This window comes from Littorina saxatilis, linkage group LG4 (genome assembly GCF_037325665.1).
Source record: "Littorina saxatilis isolate snail1 linkage group LG4, US_GU_Lsax_2.0, whole genome shotgun sequence".
In the NCBI taxonomy this organism is placed as follows: Eukaryota; Metazoa; Mollusca; class Gastropoda; order Littorinimorpha; family Littorinidae; genus Littorina; species Littorina saxatilis.
In genome coordinates, this window is record NC_090248.1 from 31,296,872 (window position 1) to 31,321,449 (window position 24,578).

Sequence of the window (24,578 nt, forward strand, 5' to 3'; positions counted from 1 at the left end):
GGGGGAGAGGAGGGGGGAAGGGGGAGGAGTATAGCTGGTACAGGATATGTTGAGGGCAGGAGGGGGAGAGGAGGGGGGAAGGGGGAGGAGTATAGCTGGTACAGGATATGTTGAGGGCAGGAGGGGGAGAGGAGGAGGAAGGGGGAGGAGTATAGCTGGTACAGTGGAACCTCCCTTTCAGGACCGGTGTATCCCCCGAAATCGGCGTATAGCTGCCTGAATGGCGGGGTAGAAACGGTCATACACGTAAAAATCCACTCGTGCTAAAAACATGAGTGAACGTGGGAGTCTAAGCCCATGAACGAAGAAGAAGAAGAAGAAGGACAGCCGTATTTGTCAGAAAATCAGGTTTTAAAATGGAATGAGATGTGCAACGAGACTAGGCGTGTGAGCTGTGCGCAACCAACCTCCTGGGACATCAGAGAACACTATGTTGTGAACACTAGAGCGTTGAAATATGAACTCCCTTTGTTTCGTATACGTTAATCGAGCACGAAATGGTCTCCCTCTTCCCAAACCTCCCCATTACATCGCAATGAACTACAATAGGTTGGCGATTCAACTTTCTGAGTTCTGAGGTCATTTCTTATCATAGCGCTCTTCCTCATTTGATGAAGATTCTTTAAATCAAGGTACATGTGTGACCCTCCACCACGAAATGAGTCGCATGTCACCTCGCGCGGTTCTGCGCTCGGCTTAATATAAGTCCGGGGAGTGTCTGGTAACAGTGTGTGGGTCACCTTAGTCACTAAGGCTTATAATTCAAACAGTTTTCGCTCTTTTCTAAAACGGGTTTCACCACTGGATAGAGCATAAAAATCTCGTTATGAAAATGTAAAAATATGAACATCATGCAAAGGTGACATGCGACTCATTCCGTGGTGGAGGGTCACATTTATACCTTGTGAGAAAAAAAACCTGAGAAAAGTAGGTCTTGAAATTGGGGATGTCGATGACATTCATATTGTACGTCCTCAACGGCTACGTGGCCAAGGGGAATGTTTTGTGAAGCCTGGCACGGAATTCAGTTTCGGTAAAAAAAAAAGACTTCGCGAAGTCTTCACGAAGTTACCTTCGGGCTCCGCTCAATTAAGAACAGCCTTTAAATACAAAAGCATAGTGGGAAACCAGACACTGGGGTGTCTTTAAGAGGGAGGTTCCAATGTTTTGTAACTATGAATTGTTATGAGCAGGAAAAATGGGAGCGTTATATGGGGTGAAAAGTAACCGGGAAGGGGGAAGGCAGACACTGGGAAGAAGGAGGTTCCACTGTCATATGTCACAATGAAGCGTTATTAGCGGGGAAAGGGGAGCGTTATATGGGGTGAAAAGTAACCGGGAAGGGGGAAGGCAGACACTGGGAAGAGGGAGGTTCCACTGTCATATGTCACAATGAAGCGTTATTAGCGGGGAAAGGGGAGCGTTATATGGGGTGAAAAGTAACCGGGAAGGGGGAAGGCAGACACTGGGAAGAAGGAGGTTCCACTGTCATATGTCACAATGAAGCGTTATTAGCGGGGAAATGGGAGCGTTATATGGGGTGAAAAGTAACCGGGAAGGGGGAAGGCAGACACTGGGAAGAAGGAGGTTCCACTGTCATATGTCACAATGAAGCGTTATTAGCGGGGAAATGGGAGCGTTATATGGGGTGAAAAGTAACCGGAGGCTATGTCAATAAACACGAGCCTCCGATCGCTATCTTCGAGTTCCCCTCTCGGCTCCTTTACTTTTGTGTACAAACTTCACCCCGAGCGCTTCTTATTTGTCATGTGCGTCCCTTTCTCCCCCGTTTTCAAACCTCTTTAGCTGAATATGCAAACTTTCACTTACTGAGAGAGGGTCATTTATTTTGTCAATTCTATGACTATGGTCCCTTCATCTTCCTAAAAATTGCCCCTGTTCGAGTTCAAGAGGAATGTCCACCCTTTTCTGTTCCTTTTTAATGTTTGTTATTGGGTGGTTTTTAAATGTGGGAGGTTCCGGGTACGAGGAGGCTGGGGTTAGAGAAATATTTACCCAAGCGTCGAGTGTCTTTGCTTGGTTATTACCGCTGACTCTTTGCAGCGGAGATGTGAAGATAGGTATGCCGTGTATGATTTAAACTAGTTAATAAGGATGTGAACACAACTTACACAGGTTGTGTCTTTTCTTGTGTCTCACGTTAACTTTATAATCGTAGGTGTGCAGGTTAGGAGCATATTTTTTGTTTAGTTTTGATTTTTTTAAAACTATTATTTATTCTTATTTTTGATCTTTCAAACAGAATACAAACGTAGAGCAGGGACGCTTTTCAAATCTTCAGTTTTGTTCCTTTTTTGTTTCCCCTCCATAACATGAAGTCATTGCAACAAGGGACATGCGCTTTGGCAAGCAGTAAACATCTGTTGGACTATCCGGTTTCACACCGGAGACAGAGACTGAAATTTAACCACGTACAAAATATCCAGACAAAAATTGATGTGAAAACTTTCTTTAATGAGTTTTTTGTTTTAAATAGCTTCTGGAAACGCAGAACATAGCATCAAGCTGAGAACTAAATGCACGAAAAGCTGCCGAGTGAAATTTAAAGTTGTGTCGCCTATAAAATACTCTTCACAGACTCAAAACTGTAGGATGATTTTCGCCCTGCAGAAAATGCACATCAAATTGTACTTCCTGTGCTCTTCAGTTCCCATTGACAATCACTTTTAAACACGTTTTGGGAAAATCTCCATAAAATAGTTCTATAGAAAGAAACAAATGTACTGGCGGCGTGATTTGAGACGAAATATGAAAACCCAAACTTGTGTCGGTGTATCATTATATATATAGCAGTCATCGCACTCGCCATGCATTTGATGGCAAACTTGTCAATGGCATACCAACGCGGAGTCTAGCTTCATCGGAAACCCAACATTCAGTTATAATGGCAGTTCCAACAAATCTTGTCAACGCACTGGATCAGATATGATTATTTACGGGAAAGAGAAAATGTCAACTAAAGCATAAACCGATAGCGCTGACTAATGCTAGACTATCTTGATTTCCCGTTATTACCGGATTAAAACAGGCATACAAACACGCACGCACGGTCGCATGCACCCAGATACCCACACATAAACACGCTTACACACACACACACGCACACGCACGCGCGCACGCACAGACAGACAGACAGACAGACAGACACACACACACACACACACACACACACACACACACACACACACACACACACACACACACAGAAATGTCCGTGGAACGCCCTTCCTGATAATTATAGTCATTGCATACTCTTGGAAGAATAATAGCTATAGTCTCAGTGAAAGATCGCGTAGCCTCTATTGATTTACTTGGACTCACTTATACTCGGCAGCTGAACCCGTCTTCATAGTGAGTGCTAGACATTGTTGATGGAATACATTGACCAAGTTTGTATCCAATGCGTAAGAAGGTAGGTTGCTGGAGGCTATCTTCTTTGGCAGCTTGCGCGTCCATAAATACCCTATTGATGAATATGCTACGAGGGGATTATAACTATGCTGCGATGTTTTAGGATGTTCCCCATTTGTTGCTGTGAGGGAAATGTTCACGGTGAATTTGAAAGTTTTCAGTTTGAGAAAAATAGAAATTTGGTGGGATGTTTTCTTGAAATTCTATTTTCAGAAGGTTTGTACTTTGTGGTAATTTTTTTTTCATCTTCTGTTGGCCCCCCGCGGGTTAGGGGGAAGACTTTACCCGATGCTCCCCAGCATGTCGTAAGAGGCGACTAACGGATTCTGTTTCTCCTTTTACCCTTGTTAAGTGTTTCTTGTATAGAATATAGTCAATGTTTGTAAAGATTTTAGTCAAGCAGTATGTAAGAAATGTTAAGTCCTTTGTACTGGAAACTTGCATTCTCCCAGTAAGGTCATATATTGTACTACGTTGCAAGCCCCTGGAGCACATTTTTGATTCGTGCTTATGTGAACAAGAAACAATTGACAAGTGGCTCTATCCCATCTCCCCCTTTCCCCGTCGCGATATAACCTTCGTGGTTGAAAACGACGTTAAACACCAAATAAAGTAAAGAAAGTAAAGTAAAGGTCATTAACAAGATGGACATTTTTAAAACGGGGAGGGGGGGCGGGGCGTCTCAAAAAGGCGGTTCCACTATGGTCATTCATCGATTGCTTATTATAAGTTTTCTTGGTGTTCTTGGATGTTAAAATTGTCTTCCTCTTTTATAACACCCATGTCCATCTTTCCAGATTCATTTAATCGGCTGAAACATGGATCCGAAACAGGTACTTTCCGTTTGCTGTGGTTGTTAGCGTTCACACTCACGTATGATTTTTGTTGTATATTGTCCATTCGAGTGTCGTTGCCACAAATCTCATAAAGTGCTCACTAACCTCATGTATTACGTACGTATGTTTGACGTTTGTGTTCGTAATGACATCATATCGTTTGCATTTGGCCGGTTTGGTGGCCGTACTACGTGTGTGTGTTTCACAGAGTGTAGTGATATCTACGAGTGAGGAGCGGTAAATATACCGTACAATGTTACTATGATTAAACCCTTTTGTGTTATACATGTCATTCGTCTCTTCTAATTTCCTTTTCTTGAGTGTTACGAATTTGACGAAACTTGGCTTCATGCACCAGTGGGAATTGTGAACCAACGCACCATCAAATATGCAACTTTCATCACGCAAACATTCGTGAAATTCTTAAGAACAGTTTTGTTCACTTCAATTTTTTTCTCTCAATTTTTTTTAGACGTGTATATTCGTATACACGTGTGCGTGTGTCACAACAATTTACTTACGAATTGTAACTTCTTATTTGCATTTTTCATGAAGTAATCAAGTTCACGTATACATGCGCGTGCGTTACAGCAATATTGAGAAAAAGTTGTTTCGGACATTACGTTGTGTTGTCAAACTACAATAGTTCTATGGAGAGTATTTCTGTACGTGCAGATGTTGCGTTATCCATCAGAAATAATACTTTGGAGAATGATTAACATTTGCTCCAAGTTTCGACCATGAGTACTTTGACTAGTCAGTTTGATTGTTCGGTGATGGGCCCTGTGTATGTGCGTGCTTAGACGGTCCTGCAAGTCCGAAAGGAATCTGAAAGTCATTAGTTGATAGTCGTTTCAGCGAAGCACTTACGTTTGGTTATACCATGGCATAATCATGATGTTTTGGAAAAGCCTCATTGGTTGTGTGTGTTACGTCTATGTATCATAATGATTGTGTTGAGATGAAACCTGATTGGTTGTGTGTGTTATTCCACAGCATAATCATTGTGTTGCGATGAAACCTGATTGGTTGTGTGTGTTATTCCACAGCATAATCATGGTGTTGCGATTACGGTATCGAAAATGAAATGCCCTGGAATGACTTTATTTCCTAGCGAGGGTTTGTGTTGTTCGCGTGCACATGCGCGTAAGCACATGTGTTTGATATCAGGCTCACAATACTGACAACAGCTGTCAAACCTGTATGAGTTTTTAAGCCGTATTGATTTCAGCACATGAGTCCTTCTCGCTGTGACTGACATTTCTGTTTTCTTCTTTGGTAATGTCGATCAACAGCGACGAGTTTGGGCGATATATACTGTTTCACGTGCGCACGGTGTATGTTAAGCTGTTTCAAAGTAGGTATACATTCAAGAAGGTATGGGAGGGGATGAGGTTGGGACTAAGAGAAAGGATGGACACAGTGGGGGGGGGGGGGGAGGGAGGGGGGGGGGTGGTGCGATCAATGGAGAGATCCAGACGAATAAAGACATCGCGAACTCAAGTTCAGAGACGAAGACAAACTGACACACGCATACGCACGCACACTGAAGCGCACACACGCATGCACGCACACACACACACACACACACACACACACGCACACACACGCACACGCACACACGCACACACGCTGTTGAAAATGTCAAACGGATGCAGAAAATAAATCCCAGAACCTGTGATTGGGTCACGTGCGATCAGTTGCCCGCGGTCACTGCTGTCTGCAGCTTCTCACCCGGAAATACCCGGGTGGGCCACCCGCAAATAACCGTCATTCCCTGGGTTGGGCGTGGTCGGGTGTTGGCTGGAAGCTGGTGCTACCCGTTTAACCCGCTCGGCTCGGGTGGACATAGTTTTTTTTTTACTCACGCTTGGGGATGGTTTGTTGCATTTTGGATACATGGCGGGGGAGGGGGGGGGGGAGGGGAAGGTGGGGGGGGGGGGGGGACGAAGGAGAAGGAGAGACCGGGGTGAATCGAGAGGGAGAGAGAGAGATGGGGGGGGGGTGCGGGGGAGGAGGGGAAGGTGCTAGAGGTGATGACAGCTTTTGATGATCGAGTTGACCGCTGTATGCTCCTAGGTGTGTGTTCAGGTGTGTGAGTGTTTGTGTGTGCCTGATAGCGTGTATGTGTGTGTGTGTGTGCGTGTGTGTGTCTGTGTCTGTGTCTGTGTGTTCGTGTGTGTGTATGTGTGTCGGTGCGCTCGATCGCATAATTATGCGTGTACGCACGCTTGTGCGTTCGTTTATGTGCGCTCGCCTGCATATCGTTATGTGCCTCAGTGTGTGCGCGTCAGAGCGTTTGTCTGTTTACATGTGCGTGCGCCCGTGTGTCTACGCCTGCCTGTTTGTATGTCTGTATTTGTGTCTGTAATCGGTATAAGCTCTGTTCCCTTGTGAATAATTTGACATCACACCTGACAATTCTGAAAAAGCTCTGTATCAGGATACTGTCACGATTGCTTCGATTTTGAATCGGATTTCGAGTCAACACGTTTTGTCGTTTGTGAGCTGTCGCTGCGATAATTTCGCTGATGTTTGCTAGACTAGAATAGCTGTGCTTGTTGCGTTGCGCGTAGGTGTAATCGGTGCGGTTATGACTGAGACTTAGATATATGTAAGAGGGGACTTTTATTAAGTAGTGGTATTACAATAACAAGAAGTTTTGATTTTGTGTTGTTAGGTGAATTGCATGTAAGTAAATAATTATGCTCCTGTCTCTTTGTCGCAATTTGAGTGATGGAGATGTGTGTGTGTGCGTGTGTGTGTGTGTGTGTGTGTGTGTGTGTGTGTGTGTGTGTGTGTATGTATGTGTGTGTACAGCAGGTACATGCAAATCAAACATGCACACTTGTAGGCTGCCAGGCATACACACACACACACACAAACACACACACACACACACACACGAACACACACACACACACACGAACACACATACACTTATACACACACACACACACACACACACACACACACACACACACACACACACAAGTCACACACACACACACAAGTTCACACACACACGCTCACACGCACACACACACACACACACACACACACACACACACACACACACACACACACATACACACCTCTATATCTAAAGCACAATTCACACAAACCATCATACAGTATTGAAGAACACAGAAAGAGAGAGAGACAGTGACAAATGGCGATCCATCAGCATCCTCACAAGAAGCCATCAGATAGTGATGTGATTTATCGTGGCTTGTTCGTCAACTTCTACCCCTCCCCCTTGACCCTCCATCATTTTGCCAAAGACTCCCCAGGAACGTCTTCAATTAGTTTCTCAGCTCAACCGTCCAGTCTTATATGCATTGTATGTTGTGTTTTGTGTGGTGTTTTTGTTCCCAATCCCCGTTGTTGTATGTGTCTTTCCTCTCATTCCTTCTTTATTTATGTTGGGTTTTCCCTTGCATTGTTGTATGGTGGTTACAGGTTTATTGTAAACTAGATGAATACCCGCTTCGCCGGGTAGCCGGCTTCGCCGGGAAGAAGTAGAGCCGAATACCCGGCTTTGCCGGGTGAGTGGCGCACCGTACGCCGGCTTCGCCGGGTGAGTGGCGCACCGTACGCGATTGACGCCACACGAAGGAAAACTTCTAAAAATAGTAACGGGAATATGGATTGAGCCTTGTGGACAGTGACCTTCTAAAAATAGTAACGGGAATATGGATTGACGCCACACGAAGGAAGGGAGATAAACGCAAAACACTGGAGAAGATAAGGAAGAGTTACTGGGAATGGATCTGGGAAGATGAACAGAAAAACCAAAATCGGTTCAGCGCTGCGCGCTAAGAGCACGTGTTGAAAATTCTCATCGACCAGGTTGTGTCCGGGGTCTACCTGAATATGCCCACCAAATTTGAAGCAGATCCATCGAGAACTTTGGCCGTGCATCGCGAACACACACACACACACACACACACACACACACACACACACACACACACACACACACACACACACACACAGACAGACACAAGTCGTATATATATATATATAGATAGATAGATAGATGGTGGTTTGTGCGTGTGTGTGTTGTGTGGGGGGGTTTGGGTGTATGCGTGTGTGTTTGTGTGTGTGTGTGCGAGTTTTTTTGTTTTCTTTTGTTTTTCACAGGGAGTAAGAAACAGTTCAGGTTTTGACAAATATGTGGGGTTTTGTCTGATCATCAAAGGACGCAGGTTCAAAGCTTTGAGCGAAGCATTTTAAGTTCGTTGAATTGTTCATGTTCATATTCATTTTCCCAATCGGCTCTACTTTGATTGTGAAACATCCTGATTTGGATATTGATAATCTTTGTACGAAGTGAATATTTCCGTTGTTAAAGACACAACTGCAGATCTTTCACTGCCAGGTGTTCTTTAGAAAGTTATCAGGAAATCGCACGCGCATATGTAACCAAGATGATGTTGCGTATCAAACACGAGATCAGTATGCATATATTTACTTGGTATTGCGTCACTTTTAAATCTGTAAATCTGCAGCTAACCGTACATTAATGCACACGTAGCGAATGAATTTTGAATATGTGTTCCCAATAAGTATATCTATCGTGCACTGTTAAAAGATCATTCATTGAATTGTATGCATGACTGAGAGTGTGATTCGTCACATACAGCTAATTATGCATTTGTTACCAAGTGATTGCTAAGACATTCTCAGGATTGGTGTTTCTCCGTGCGAGTGTGACTGTTCAGTATCAGTTGTAAATCGTTTTGTATGTGGATTTATGGCGGGTCTCTTGGCGTCCACAGGAGAGCGGCGGATGGTGCCGTATGCAGATTAGCGCGTGCTGATTTACAATCTGAGAACCAATCAATGATCGTCCTACACGAATGGGGAGTTTGGAGCTTCGTCATTTGCTTGTTTACGTGTGACAATATCTGAAATGTGGTCTGGGTGGCTGCTACTGCAATCGTGTCCTTGTGGTTATTACACTGAGTCAGTTTGGTTAGTGTTTTTTTTATAATATTTTTGCTTATGTTGTTTGTTTGTATTTTTACGATTTTATTATATTGAAGATTTGGAGAAGAGGAGGTAAAACATGACTGTTCTCACGTTGAGGGTCTTATAGAAATGCACAAGACATACAGACGCAACAAGGAACTGTCTGTTTGTCTGTACTTGGTAAACAGCATTGTTTAGCTGCTATGTTGAATAGGTGCATATACGCAGTTGACGGATGTAGTCATAATTGTGTTACCCGGATCGTAAGTTTGCAACGATGATCGCTGGAGCAGGCTTTACTTAAAGCCGGACAAAGACCATGCCAACACTGGTTTGATTCAGATGGTTCACCATTTAGACCCACTAAGTAGCGGAGAAGTTGACAGCCTTGCAACATCTGTCATCATAAGACGATCACGCAAGATGGACAACGGGACTAATGAACCATCTGTTTCTTCTCTGGGCCAGTCAGTAAGTCGCCCGCCTAGTTACAAGATTGCTGTATTAGTGTCTCGATCTATACTGAGTCTTTCGTTGATCTGTTGAAGTTGGAAACTGCCTGGTATTGTGACTCATTTCAGGGATGTTGCTATGTTGTTGTCGGGGTGGGTTTTTTTTTCAGCATACAAGATTTGAAAATTTAAGAAGTTTTAGACAGTCCTTTGCATTTACTTTCCCCACTCTTGATAAAGGTGGCGATTCTTCAAGGTTTTTCATCATACGACACCCCTGTGCCCGGTTCGCCAGTGTTTTATGTTGACGCTGGTTTTCCTTTGCAGAACATGTGTGCGAAATAATCACCTCATTATTTTGCACCCACACTGTGGTTGGTTTTGACCAATGAATGAGTTGAACAAGGAATGCAGGCGTATTTTGCTCTTGTGTGTGTGTGCTTTCTATCCAGAAATATTTTATTCACCCTCAAACTACAGGTAGTCTGGTAGATGGTTGGTGTAGAATAAGAACAATGGGATTTACAGTTTGGTCAGTTTGGTCGTCAATGTTTGTGTGGCCAGCCAGACTGAGGGCGTATTTTCCGCTCGGTTTGCAGGCATTTTAGTAATGTACCGGTGTTGTATTGTATTGTATTGTATTGCATTGCATTGCATTGCATTGCATTGCGTTGTGTTGCGTTGCGTTGCATTGTATTGTATTGTATTGTATTGTATTGTGTGATTCTTTGGGCAAAAGAGCCTCGCTTCTATTTTAACTGTGCATGTTACACAAACAATTCTTTCCAGAAAGTAACCTTAAAAAACCCACCTCGTAGTTTTTGTAAGGAAAGCCTCTTTGACAATGGTATAACCACCTAAGTGCAAAAACTCGAACTTACTGCAATCAACCTGTACGTATCAACAAGCCCATTCCAATGGCAACGCATTAGCGAGCTGCTGTAACAAGAAAGGGACAGGCGGATTGTGTGTGGCGGTAGTGATGATGATGTAACGAGCCAGGTGCCACCGGCTTTTCAATCAGGGCCGGCTCCCCCGCCCTGACACATTGTGGACAGCAGGACTTTCTTTATTTGGTGTTTAACGTCGTTTTCAACCACGAAAGTTATATCGCGACGGGGAAAGGGGGGAGATGGGATAGAGCCACTTGTCAATTGTTTCTTGTTCGCAAAAGCACGAATCAAAAATTTGCTCCAGGGGCTTGCAACGTAGTACAATATATTACCTTACTGGGAGAATGCAAGTTTCTAGTACAAAGGACTTAACATTTCTTACATACTGCTTGACTAAAATCTTTACAAAAATTGACTCTATTCTATACAAGAAACACTTAACCAGGGTAAAAGGAGAAACAGAATCCGTTAGTTGCCTCTTACGACATGCTGGGGAGCATCGGGTAAATTCTTTCTCGTCCCAACTAATATGGGACTCCCCCTAACCCGCGGGGGTTGACACCAGGACCTCTTAATGCCCCATTGCAGTCCAGTAACCCAGGCCAACCCCACTGCGGGCTGGACAGGCCGGACCAAAGCTGTGCCTGTGGGACGAACCAACGTACTGTTGTACACACAGACACACACACAGACACACACACACAACTGCCAGGGAGGCTTTATGCTAGGTTGTGAAAGGAGTAGGGTGGTTTTTCATGCCGTTGACGGTGTGGGAATAGGGTGGATTAGTGTTGTGGGGTGGGAGTAGGGGTGGGTGGGTGATTCTCAGTGGTATAGTGTTAGGGGTGGGAGTAGGGTGGTTTAGGGGTAGTGGTTGTGGTGGGGGTCCTCAGCGGTTTCGTAGTGTTGTTGGGGGTGGTGGGTGGAGTGTGCGTGGGGTAGTAGCGAAGTGAACAATGGGCCGTAGCGTGCGAGGAATGTAGCGAGCTTGGCTTGGTCACCCAGTGGTCAGTCAGTCAGTCCGCGCCTGTCCGAGCACTTGTCGTGTGTGAATGTGGACGGTGGACGGAGCTTTACGTCTCACAAACGAACGGGGACTGGACATTTGACCATTTCACTTCTCTTCTCGTCGCGTCACTGGCCGGCCTCACTTGTCACTGCTACGTGTGAAGGTGTTCTCCGTTCGCGCTTGTGCTTACCAATGTGCTTTACACAGAGTGTGAGTCTGTGTGTCGAACTGTTGCTCGAACGTTCTTGTGTGACAGCTCGAACATTGCTGTTCAGACAACATTGTGGACGGATTTTGATGCATTAAGTTGATGAGGTACGAAACATTTGCAATCTCAGCATTTGGTTCTGGACTGTGTCCCCCTTTTTGAGTAACAAACGGAACTTTCGTGGGGAAAATGGGGATTGCACTCAGTACGGACATATTATGTTACATTTTGCTGACACTTTGATATAAAGTGACATATTTGGACAAACTCGGACAAGTGGACATTCTCTTGTTGACTGCATGTTCTCGTATTTGGAGGTGTTGCACACGGACGCCGGACTCAGCTCTTGATCGAAAAAGGCTTTGCGATCGTTAAGCGCCCATTAGCGGACTCCATCATACAGATATAAAGCTGGGAATAGATTATCCTGATCTCAAGTTTGTCCTGGTCCGAGACGACAGCGCTGTCGAGGTAGCCATGACTTCTCATGCACAGGTAGGGACCTATACTTCATTTTCTTGCAGTTCGGGTTTTGCAGTTTCACTTCAGAAAGATATATTGAGCATTCAGCACGTCCGCATAATGTATTATCATCTACGCTGACTTTTGGATATATGTATGGAGCCTTAGTTGCAATTTTCTTATTTGCCAGGTACTATGTATGAAACCTAATTAGTTTTTGTTCCGAGGCATTCTGCAGAATTCCAACTCGTAATTGCGTATGTTATGGAGGTGTGTGTAAACTGAAAGCTCCTTGAGGTTGTCGGGTCGGTCCTTCACTGGAGTTTGTTTGTTTGTTTGTTTGTTTGTTTAACGCCAAGCCGACCACGAAGGGCCATATCAGGGCGGTGCTGCTTTGACATTTAACGTGCGCCACACACAAGACAGAAGTCGCAGCACAGGCTTCATGTCTCACCCAGTCACATTATTCTGACACCGGACCAACCAGTCCTAGCACTAACCCCATAATGCCAGACGCCAGGCGGAGCAGCCACTAGATTGCCAATTTTAAAGTCTTAGGTATGACCCGGCCGGGGTTCGAACCCACGACCTCCCGATCACGGGGCGGACGCCTTACCACTAGGCCAACCGTGCCGGTCTTTCACCGGAGTTAAAACAGCTCCAGCTTCTATGCGGTGGCAGCTTTTGTGCGCCTTGTCTTGAAAGGCCTCTCTTTCTCTCCACGTCCTCGACAAGCTTCGGCCAAGACGTCCTGGCTAACTATCTGGATAATGGGTCGGAGTACTTCATGGGAGAACCCTACTACTCCGCTACTCCACGCCAGGGTGAGGTGAAACTCCACGCCAGGGTGAGGTGAAACCCCACACGCGGCTGCAGCGAGGAAACGACTTGAGGCTCTTAGACACTGATCTCGAGTGGTGGATAGATGAATCAGTGCAAGGCTCTAGCACCATTTGAAATCAGTGCTCTGGGAGGTCTCCATGGCGACTACCGAGGCCTCTCTCTTTCTCTCCAAGGCTATTGTTCTGTTCTTCTCTCCCCTTGTTGTTGGCCCGGGAGTCGTCGTTGTGTTGCATGCTGCGTTATCAGCGAAAAGTTGCTTGTGTGGTTTTTTTGTTTTTTGGTTTTTTTAGGTTGGAAAATTTAGTGTGTAAATGGGCGTATTTTGTCGTTTTCGCTTTGCCATAAGTTGTAGTGGACGTTGTTTCTGTGCTTGTCATTGGTTCAAATTCAAATTTACGTTTTGCTCTACGTATACTTCAAAAGAGTGTACATTTGAATGAGTATGAAGTCCCAGTTAGTTGGGTGTTTTTTTCTTTAATTAGAAAAAAAACACAGTAAACACCAAGTTCCAAAGACTTTCGGGCCACGCCCTTCTTCAGTGAAATGAAATGGGTTTTTTTCAACAGCATTCACTAGGAGTTAACCCCTTAACATCTTTGACTTACATTTGTTGTTGCTCAAGTGAGAAATGGAAATATTGTATTGCAGACATCACAACCCTTGTGTCTCTCCTCCTTGTTACCCAATCCAACCAACCGTGGCACTAATTTCCGCTTGCCTCGACCTTCCCCACCCCCTCCCACTACCTCCTCCTCCCCTCCCCCAGTCGTCTCTTTTCCTCCTATCCCCCCACAGAGTGATTAATGACCCCCTTCGATCTGGGCTGGCCTCAATATGCATAGATATTAGCGCGAAACAAGCGATGAAGGCGATAGGCGAGAGCAGTGGATTACAACCCTCTCATCAGCACCAATCTTCATGTTTTTAGGACAGAGCTTCACAATCTTTGATGTCTCTTCGCTCGTTCCGCTTCTGACTATTTTTTTCTTGGTCATCAAATTGTGTCGTATGTTTGTGTCTTATTTCGACCCTCTCTCTTTCTCTGATTCTCTGTCTCTGTCTCTGTCTCTGTCTCTCTCTCTCTCTCTCTCTCTCTCTCTCTCTCTCTCTCTCTCTCTCTCTCTCTCTAAGATTAGGCTTTGCCTAAAACCTCTATCCTTTTGCAATAAAGTTCAGTGTCTCCCTCCCTTTCTCTCTCTCTCTCCTCTCTCTCTCCTCTCTCTTCTCTCTTTCCTCTCTCTCTCTTTCCTCTCTCTCTCTCTCTCTCTCTCTCTCTCTCTCTCTCTCTCTCTCTCTCTCTCGTGTCTTTTCCGATTTCCATTTTATTGATATTATTATTTTGCTCGTCCGGTTGCGGTCACCAAGAGCAAATTATGTTCATAGAATTTTGTTTAACGAAAACAAATACTTACAATTTCGAAGACTTCTGGTGACAGTAGCCTTCGGTTCAATTTCTTCATGGAAGATGTTGGCAACCTTGGGGAAAATATTATTACAATTTTCTTGGCGTGTAGTTCCTTCAGGTATAAGTAGAGGTACTAAATACTAACATAAAAACCGGGCAATATTTTTAAAATGATAATGACAAAAAAGGGCAATGACAAAAAAGGGCAATACTTTCTAAAAGGATAATAACCAAATGGGCAATAACTTGAGAATGATAGTAACCAATATCTCTCGGGGGCTGAGCACTTTATAATGCCCCGTGATGTTTCGTGGAAACAAATCCTCCGCTTACAGGCAAAAATGGCAGCAGGGGAAAGGACGGCAAGGACTGTATCGATCTGCATTTACAGTCCCCCATTAACGATCGTAATCTATACAGTCAGGCATTGGCAGCGGCAGCAACCACTGCCAGCTTAACGGAGACGATATGCGTGCGATGCCATCTGTTGATGATTAAGTGTCACATGTTGCGTACGGAGATTTTGGGTTAGAGAGCGAGAGAGAGAGACAGGGAGATTGTCTGTGCCTGTTCTACAATGGTGGTGCCAAGCGTTTGCAGCAATAACCAGCGACGTTCTGCATTGACATCTATTTGATGATAAGGTGTCACATGTTGGCTACGAGGTTCCGAGTGCAGAGAGACATAGAAGCATATTTTCGAGATATAATTCCTATCCCATAATGGCACCGCCAAGCATTGCTAGCTAAGCTGAGACGATATGCGATGCCATCTGTTGATGATTAAGTGTCACCTGTTGCCGACGAGGTTCTGGGGAAACAGATATTTTTTGGACATCATCTGTATCCCATGAGGGCACCTGTACATGCAGCCAATCATTGACAGACATACAAAATAAAAAGATTACCATACGCGATGCTGTTGACGATAAAGCGTTACATGTTACTTGCGAGGTTCTGGGGGAAGGGGGGGGGGCAGAAAGACAGAGACAGAGAGGCTGTTGTGTGGGCTTGATCCCTGTCTTACGATATGGTGCTGACAAACATTGATACAAATAACCAGCTTCATTACGATGTTATGCAATGCCATCTGTCGAGAGAGAGAGACAGAGACAGAGACAGAGACAGACAGAAGAGAGACAGAGACAGAGACAGACAGAGATAGATCCTAAACATTATCGCTGTCCTATGATGTCACTGATCCGCTCAGATGCCGTTGGGATCAGTCGATGGCGCAAGTCATCCTTCTGTCCAAAGCTTCTTTCTCCTTTTGTCGCTCTTTCTTTACCTCTGTCTTCTTCTTCCTGACGCTATTTCTGACCGCTTGTTGGACATCGGCGACTGGTCAGGCTTGGAATGGTCTAAGGAAATGAGGCAGAAGAAAGATGACCCTTCTCTCTGACTTATCTCCTGAGCCTTCTGTTGATATGTACTCTTCGGTCGGACTTTTGCATTCCTTCTGAAGCTTAGCCGCTGAGAGAGAAGACCTTTACGTTGTTGTGTGTCTGACTCTCTCTTTTCTCGTGTAAGGTTTTTCAATGCCAACTACTACATTTTTTTGCCTTTTACTTTTCCTACCTTCATTCTTCCCTCCATTGCCTGTTCGTTATATATCCTTCTGTCTATCCCCCTCTCCCCACATCATCCCCCTCCCCAGCCTTCTCCACCCTTAAACTGTCAGTGAGGATTGGTCTGGGTAATGAACATGAAGATGTATACAAATTACGTCTTTGACTTGCCTTCATCTCATGCATATTCATTGGCTGTTTGAGCCTAGGAGAGGCTGGGCTGGCATCATCGTCACCACGGAGACAGTCGGAGCCCCTGCCGGAAAATGCTGAAACTTGGGCCGAAGGGGTCAGGGACCATATCTTGCTTACAGTCGCTGGGCCCCCGGGCGGCAACACCTCATACCCCCCCCCCCCCACCCCCAACCCCCCACCCCCGACCCCAGGGCCCTCGTCAATTGGTGGCTCGCAGCCGTCTTTGGTAATGTCTGATTTTTGATAACGATAGTGGTGTGTCAAGTCCTCCTTTCGTGCTAGTAAATTTAACAAGTTCCTTTTATTCCAGTTGGCTCCCGTGGTGGTTGCCCAGAGCAGAAATTTGATTAGAGACCTTGGCCCTTTAGTAGGGTGTAAACGTATCGGTATCTGCCTGTAGTTGGCGGTTGAATCACATCTTCTGTTCTTGTTCACGAGTTGGCCTTGAAGACTTGGGACCATTTGCCAAACGGGCACTTGAACACTCTCAGAAATAGAAAATGGGGAAAAAAGGCATGAGATACGAATCTGGTACAGGTTACGAACAGTAGCATAGAGGACCAAACTCTTCCCAGCAATATGTAACATGCAGAAGAACAATACCAGCATGTTATATGACCCGTAACACAGAGACCAAACTCTTCCCAGCAATATGTAACATGCAGAAGAACAATACCAGCATGTTATATGACCCGTAACACAGAGACCAAACTCTTCCCAGCAATATGTAACATGCAGAAGAACAATACCAGCATGTTATATGACCCGTAACTCAGAGACCAAACTCTTTCCAGCATTATGTAACATGCAGAAGAACAATGCCAGAATGTCGTATGACCAGTAACACTGAAAACAAAAGCTGTCCAGCAAAGTAATCTGCAGACAAAAAAAACAAAACAAAAAAACCATTCCCCAACCACGTCCAGATTGAAGCCATCCGACGCAGAAGCCCCAGCCGTGCTCGCTTATGAATCCACAAACTACATCTTTCCTGCAGACCCCGGCAAAGCGGACAACAGCCAAGAATGGAAGAAATATTGCGGAGAACAGCAAGAAAAACGAGTTCCGTGCTGTGTCCAGCCCTTGCTTGACAGCTCAGTGTACCAGACGCGGAGAGGGCGCGGGTGTATTTCCAGCCTCGCTTCGTGTCTCTGTCTGTCTGCCTGTCGGATTGAGAACGGGATTTTAATCGCTTGTCTGCAGCTTTTCTCAAGTAGAGGGAGGAAGGGTGGTGTGTGTGTGTGGGAGGGGGGGGGGGCGGGTACCTCTCCCCAAATTTCAAGGGAAGGGAAGAGAGGATTGGGGTAGAGACAGATAGAGAGAGAGGAGAGGGGGGGGGGAAGGACGGGATTGGGGGAGGGAGGTGCGAGTGTCTTTGAGGTGGTGGATACCCCCCCCCCCCCCAAAAAAAAAAAAAAAAAATCAGTTCAAAGGAAGGGAAGCGGGAATTCGGGTAGAGACAGATAGAGAGGGAGGTGATGGAGGGGAGGGGGGAGAAGGGGATGGGACAAGGGGGGAATGTGCAGTTGTGCATTTCTGGGTGCAGATTGCGACACATTGAGACCAGCAAGGGAACGACTGTCTGGCATGCTCTTAATGCATACTGTCAATGGTCCGTGAGGTATTGTATTAATTTGATACTTTGAGATTCACTTTTGTTTTCTCTTCTTTTTCTACGCGCGAGCTTGTCCGTTCATTTCACCAGGGAGCTGAAAATGAATAGAACAACAGACAGACAGAAGTGACAGGGGGAGGGGTAATGATGGAGAGGGGGATGCGATGTGTTGGGGGAGGGGTGCGGAGGGGGAGGGAAGGTGACGTCAGGAGGGACAGTAGTGTCGGGCGAAGGTTTTGTTTGACCTTTTGCTGTAAGTGAACTTAGCTTTTTTTGTCCAAAGACATTTTAAGTGGTGCAGGGCAGTCGATAAAAACCTGGAAAAAGATCCGGGCTCGTCGATTGTACGTAAAAGCATTATAATGTGTTTTTCTCTCCCCTGAGAGTTCATTGTTTTTGAAAGGCTTTAAACGTTAGCGCCACAGTGTTTAGCGCTTTGCTGTGTTTCCACAAAATGTTTAAAGTGCAGAGCGAAGTAGTGTTGTTTGGAGAAGAAGAAGAAGAAGAAAGTTTGCGCCGCAGTATTTGAATGGAACTTATTTTGAATGGGGGGGGGGGGGGGGGGGGGGGGTTGAATGTGTCCGTCAAGGACCGTCATTATTTCAATGACAACATCCCCATTCAATCTGATTTTATATTCACCATAATATGTTATGATAGTAAGAAAAGAGTAAATATATCGCACAGGGACTTGGACTTGTCCACAACTTGCTTACTCTATTCATAATCATCGATTTACAAAGAAACAGAGGTCTGCTGAAACTCTTTCGGGAAAATGGGTTTGGGGTTGGCAGTCCTATCCCGCCACGAAGAGATATCTAAGATGTATCCCTCCCAATAATGCTTGTGGACACCGTACTTTTTGAATAATTTTAAAACTAGATAACATTAGAGTGGCTCTTTTTTGGAACGAAGACTGTCGGCACCTTTGTAGTATTATTATCATTCATTGTCAGTTTACCACGCAAAAAGAAACCCTGAAGAGACTGTACAAGTCACTTTTTGACCACAAGAAACTGGAGAAAACAAGCAAGAATTCTCAGCCTGGACTGCATCAACAACTGTAGGACGTCGTCAGTCCACCGTGCCTGGCTTCCACGAAGGGCAGAGACGTGGCTTGCCTTCCCCTCCAGAGAGGGTCGAAGAGAAATGGTTTTAGAGAAGATGGACAGGGAGAGGGATGGTGGTGGGAGATGGTTGTAGGGGAGGCGGAGGGGGGTGAGGGGTGAGGAGGGATTAGGTGACCATTAGCCTCATGCCAAGGATCCGGTCCAGTCGTCATTGATCCGCTGCTGTTCATCGGCTGGACCTGGCGATGCCGAGTGGCGCGTTTTCGTTATTAGGTCTAAAACAGCATTAAACGACTCTGGCAAGGTTGAGTGTTGCACTGACACGACTGTTGCACGTAACAACAGCAACAAACGCAAAGCATGCGTCGAAGGTATTGCAAAATCTTTGTCTGCAGTATGTATACCTTTTGAAGTTTTGTTCAATGTGTTTTCCTAGCTTAAAATTCAGTGGGTTTCAGCTATTTTTACAATGCTGAACCGGAGAATCTACAACTTCTGTGTCATGGAAAAGATGCAGTTCCATTTTTAGCGACAATCCAGATCCACATATTTCACAAGTTTGAGCTCGTTCAGAAGTTCATACCAGTGTGTCTGTTTTTGTTTAATGTGTTTTCCTAGCTTAGAATTCAGTGGGTTTCAGCTATTTTTGCAATGCTGAACCGGAGAATCTACAACTTCTGTGTCATGGAAAAGATGCAGTTCCATTTTTAGCGACAATCCAGATCCACATATTTCACAAGTTTGAGCTCGTTCAGAAGTTCATACCAGTTTGTCTGTTACTATTTATCAGGATGCAGTGAGATCGTTGGAACATGAGTAGGTCTGGTCAACGCATGCTATAGTATGCGGAAGCTGAAACCGACTGACCATGAGAGGTTTTGGGGAATGAAAACGCGTCAGTACTAAAAGCCGGTATTGATCGGTTTGTGCGCTACCTACCAAGAGGGTGAAGGTCTTACCTAAGACGTGAAGCAGAGACGCTATTGCTCAAGTGGTCACCAGATCTTCTAGGGCTGGAACTATGGAGGGTACCCACCTCCCTCTCCCCGGAAGATCCTGGTACACCCCCCTCCCCCCCCCCCCCCCCCCCCCGTTCACCTCCAACGGTCTTCTCTCGTTATGTGGATGGTGCTTTACGGGCTGTTTTCTCCCTTATGGGTCCAGCCTCTTGCACCTTCCCTCCCTCCCTTCAGTCCTCCCTGAACGGTTAAGGGAGCCCTCGCTCCCTCCCCAGCTCCCCAAGCCCGCCCCACACATACACAGTCCGTCCGTCCCACCATAGACCTCCAAATGTCTTCTTTCATTATGCGGTTTGAGCTCTAGAGAGTTTTTTCTGAAGGGTCTGATCCCTCCTCTCTTCCACCCTCACTACTTTCCCAATCTCCATTTGTGACCAACCCTCCCACCACCCCCTCTCCCTAGTTACTAAAAGGACTGGTCTTCAGTTCCTTCAGATGATGGCGAGAATGTTGGTCTTCGTGTCTTTTCCATGGGCTTCAACCTCTTTCAGCGCTTGCCCTGTGTCCCCAGCGTCCTTCTGACGGTAGTACGTATAGGTCCAACTGAAAAGGGAACAGTCTGTGGGTTCTCAGTTCAGGCCTGAACCTTTTCCTGTTTGGAGGTCTTCGATTGTTTTCCTCGCCATGGGAGCAGCGTGTTGTGTCGTGTCGTGTTAATTCTGGTAGTACATGTACCGAAAGAGCCCCGGCCGGCTTCTTCGTGGTGGGACCACAGTAACTGAAGGTTGCATGTTTTTGCTCTTCCTCTTGCTGTGGAAGAAATGGATGGCTGAAGATCGGGTGTTTTAAGTCTGTGATAGTGACTTTAAACATGTCTCTTCTTTGGCTGTGGAAGAAATGGATGGCTGAAGATCGGGTGTTTTAAGTCTGTGATAGTGACTTTAAACATGTCTCTTCTTTGGCTGTGGTCCTGCATAGCCATATCGGTTAAAGGGACGTTAAGAAAACCCAGCTTCTGTAGCTGTGTTTTCCTCTGACTAACTCAGCTCCAAGCTTCTGTAGCTGTGTTTTCCTCTGACTAACTCAGCTCGAAGCTTCTGTAGCTGTGTTTTCCTCTGACTAACTCAGCTCCAAGCTTCTGTAGCTGTGTTTTCCTCTGACTAACTCAGCTCGAAGCTTCTGTAGCTGTGTTTTCCTCTGACTAACTCAGCTCCAAGCTTCTGTAGCTGTGTTTTCCTCTGACTAACTCAGCTCGAAGCTTCTGTAGCTGTGTTTTCCTCTGACTAACTCAGCTCCAAGCTTCTGTAGCTGTGTTTTCCTCTGACTAACTCAGCTCGAAGCTTCTGTAGCTGTGTTTTCCTCTGACTAACTCAGCTCCAAGCTTCTGTAGCTGTGTTTTCCTCTGACTAACTCAGCTCCAAGCTTCTGTAGCTGTGTTTTCCTCTGACTAACTCAGCTCCAAGCTTCTGTAGCTGTGTTTTCCTCTGACTAACTCAGCTCCAAGCTTCTGTAGCTGTGTTTTCCTCTGACTAACTCAGCTCCAAGCTTCTGCAGCTGTGTTTTCCTCTGACTAACTCAGCTCGAAGCTTCTGTAGCTGTGTTTTCCTCTGACTAACTCAGCTCCAAGCTTCTGCAGCTGTGTTTTCCTCTGACTAACTCAGCTCCAAGCTTCTGCAGCTGTGTTTTCCTCTGACTAACTCAGCTCGAAGCTTCTGCAGCTGTGTTTTCCTCTGACTAACTCAGCTCGAAGCTTCTGTAGCTGTGTTTTCCTCTGACTAACTCAGCTCGAAGCTTCTGTAGCTGTGTTTTCCTCTGACTAACTCAGCTCGAAGCTTCTGTAGCTGTGTTTTCCTCTGACTAACTCAGCTCGAAGCTTCTGTAGCTGTGTTTTCCTCTGACTAACTCAGCTCGAAGCTTCTGTAGCTGTGTTTTCCTCTGACTAACTCAGCTCGAAGCTTCTGTAGCTGTGTTTTCCTCTGACTAACTCAGCTCGAAGCTTCTGCAGCTGTGTTTTCCTCTGACTAACTCAGCTCGAAGCTTCTGTAGCTGTGTTTTCCTCTGACTAACTCAGCTCCAAGCTTCTGTAGCTGTGTTTTCCTCTGACTAACTCAGCTCCAAGCTTCTGTAGCTGTGTTTTCCTCTGACTAACTCAGCTCGAAGCTTCTGTAGCTGTGTTTTCCTCTAACTCAGCTCGAAGCTTCTGTAGCTGTGTTTTCCTCTGACTAACTCAGCTCGAAGCTTCTGTAGCTGTGTTTTCCTCTGACTAACTCAGCTCGAAGCTTCTGTAGCTGTGTTTTCCTCTGACTAACTCAGCTCGAAGCTTCTGTAGCTGTGTTTTCCTCTGACTAACTCAGCTCCAAGCTTCTGTAGCTGTGTTTTCCTCTGACTAACTCAGCTCGAAGCTTCTGTAGCTGTGTTTTCCTCTGACTAACTCAGCTCGAAGCTTCTGTAGCTGTGTTTTCCTCTGACTAACTCAGCTCGAAGCTTCTGTAGCTGTGTTTTCCTCTGACTAACTCAGCTCGAAGCTTCTGTAGCTGTGTTTTCCTCTGACTAACTCAGCTCGAAGCTTCTGTAGCTGTGTTTTCCTCTGACTAACTCAGCTCGAAGCTTCTGTAGCTGTGTTTTCCTCTGACTAACTCAGCTCGAAGCTTCTGCTGCATTTCGCTCTGTGGATGTTTTATAACCGCATACACTGTTTTTATAAACTGTTCGTGACGAGGGGTACTTCTGGTGTACAAATTCGTGAGGTTGGAAGTTCGTTGTTTCATTTTGGCATCCGCTCTGTCCTCGTCTGTCCTTATATCTCCTCTGCTTACTCCGACCACTACACCATGAAGGTTTCTACTGTTCTCTCTCTTCGTCCCATTCTTCCTTTTCCTGCTTGTACGAACACTCCTGTCGCAGCTGCTGCAGCTTCTGCTGCCACTACAACTACAACTACAGCTGCGTGTGTTACAACTTGTATTAACGACTGTAAATCCAATCTGTCCCTGTGTCTATTATCACCTTTCGACCTTGGCGGGGATGTAGCTCAGTCAGTAGCGCGCTGGATTTGTATTCAGTTGGCCGCTGTCAGCGTGAGTTCGTCCCCACGTTCGGCGAGAGATTTATTTCTCAGAGTCAACTTCGTGTGCAGACTCTCCTCGGTGTCAGAACACCCCCGTCTGTACACGCAAGCACAAGACCAAGTGCGCCCGAAAAAGATCCTGTAATCCATGTCAGAGTTCGGTGGGTTATAGAAACACGAAAATACCCAGCATGCTTCCTCTGAAAGCGGCGTATGGCTGCCTAAATGGCGGGGTAAAAACGGTCATACACGTAAAAGCCGTGGGAGTTTCAGCCCACGAACAAACAAATAAACAAACCTTTCGACCTGGTGTGGTCCACAGCGTCAATCTGCAACAAGCTGAATGTACAATATAGAATTGGAATCATCAAAAGAGACTTGGTAGCGCGGCTCTTTGTGTTGCTTCTAGGTTTCCATTGGGAGGAAGCGATTCAATTTTTCCAGGAATGGGATGATGAAGTAATGAAAATTAATGAAGTTAACGTACAACAACTGCTATAAGAGGCACAGTGCACAATGGCGCCAGCCGAAAATTTCCGTACATTTCAGGGGTTATATGATGAAGTTCATCAAAAAGAGGGTCAGAAAAAAGGTGCCTTTTATTGAGAGTTTTGTTGTTAAATTGAACTGGCGTTGTTATAGGAACCACTTTGGCGAATAACCGCCTACCGACTGCATCTCTACATTCTGTTGCTATCCTTTTAGCACAGAAGTACATTTATTTAACCAAAATATTCTATTGCTATCCTCTTAGCATAGCAGTAGACTATCTTAGCTTCAATACCACTTCATTATTTTTCCCGCCACTGAAGCCCTTCTCTCCTCCCCCCCCCCCCCCCCCCCCCCCAGGTGTAAGCAGGCAAGTCATGGCAGGGCCGTGACGGAGGTAAGCCCCGCCCGGGGGGTCAGCTTACTGTGGCAGAGGGGATAAGATCTGGCGACAGTACACTGGGCCCACTTTCACTGTCCGCTTTGGCCGCGGCGAGAATGGACATGTAATTATGACGTCCGTGTGGCCAGTTCTGCATGGACTGGTCAGTCTTGTTGATCCCCCCTAGTCTACCCTCCCCCCTCCCTTGCGCAAGCAGGACCTTAGTCATTGGCACGATTTTGCTGGAAGGAACTGTGAAGGGTTACTTTTGGTGTGTGTGTCGGGGTGTTCGTGTGTGTGTGTGTGGCTGTGTGTGAGGTGTTTGAAGTAAGAGGAAGCGTTGGGTGGTAGACTGAGGTGTTTTGTTTGAAGTCAAAATGGAAGTGTGTTGTGGTATTAGAAGGACCGGTCGACCTTGTCACATTGATAAACTTGTGAGATATCGTGCTTTTGATGATGGTACCGTGAGGCTGCCGTGACAATGATTATGATTTTGATACGATAGTGTTTTGAGTGGCAATCATGTTTCGGGGGAAAAGGTGGGACGGTGGTATGGTCGTGTTCTTCCATGCTGGGTATTTTCGTGTTTCTATAACCCACCGAACTATGACATGGATTACAGGATCTTTTCCGTGCGCACTTGGTCTTGTGCTTGCGTGTACACACGAAGGGGGTTAAGTCACCAGCAGGTCTGCACATAAGTTGACCTGGGAGATC

At 45.7% G+C, this 24,578-nt stretch overlaps 1 protein-coding gene across 5 annotated transcripts in view; it reads left to right on the forward strand.

Moving 5' to 3' along the window:
• The window catches only part of LOC138964484 (glutamic acid-rich protein-like), a 266,503-nt gene that overhangs the window by 135,606 nt on the left and 106,319 nt on the right, over nt 1-24,578 (forward strand). Inside the window, exon 3 of one of the 5 annotated variants that reach the window (XM_070336456.1) lies at nt 4,230-4,265. The exons of the other annotated variants lie outside the window; for them this stretch is intronic. Within the exon in view, the coding sequence (XP_070192557.1) occupies nt 4,251-4,265 (15 nt within the window). The 5' untranslated portion in view covers nt 4,230-4,250. The remainder of the gene's footprint in view (nt 1-4,229; nt 4,266-24,578) is intronic. 5 annotated transcript variants of the gene reach the window in all.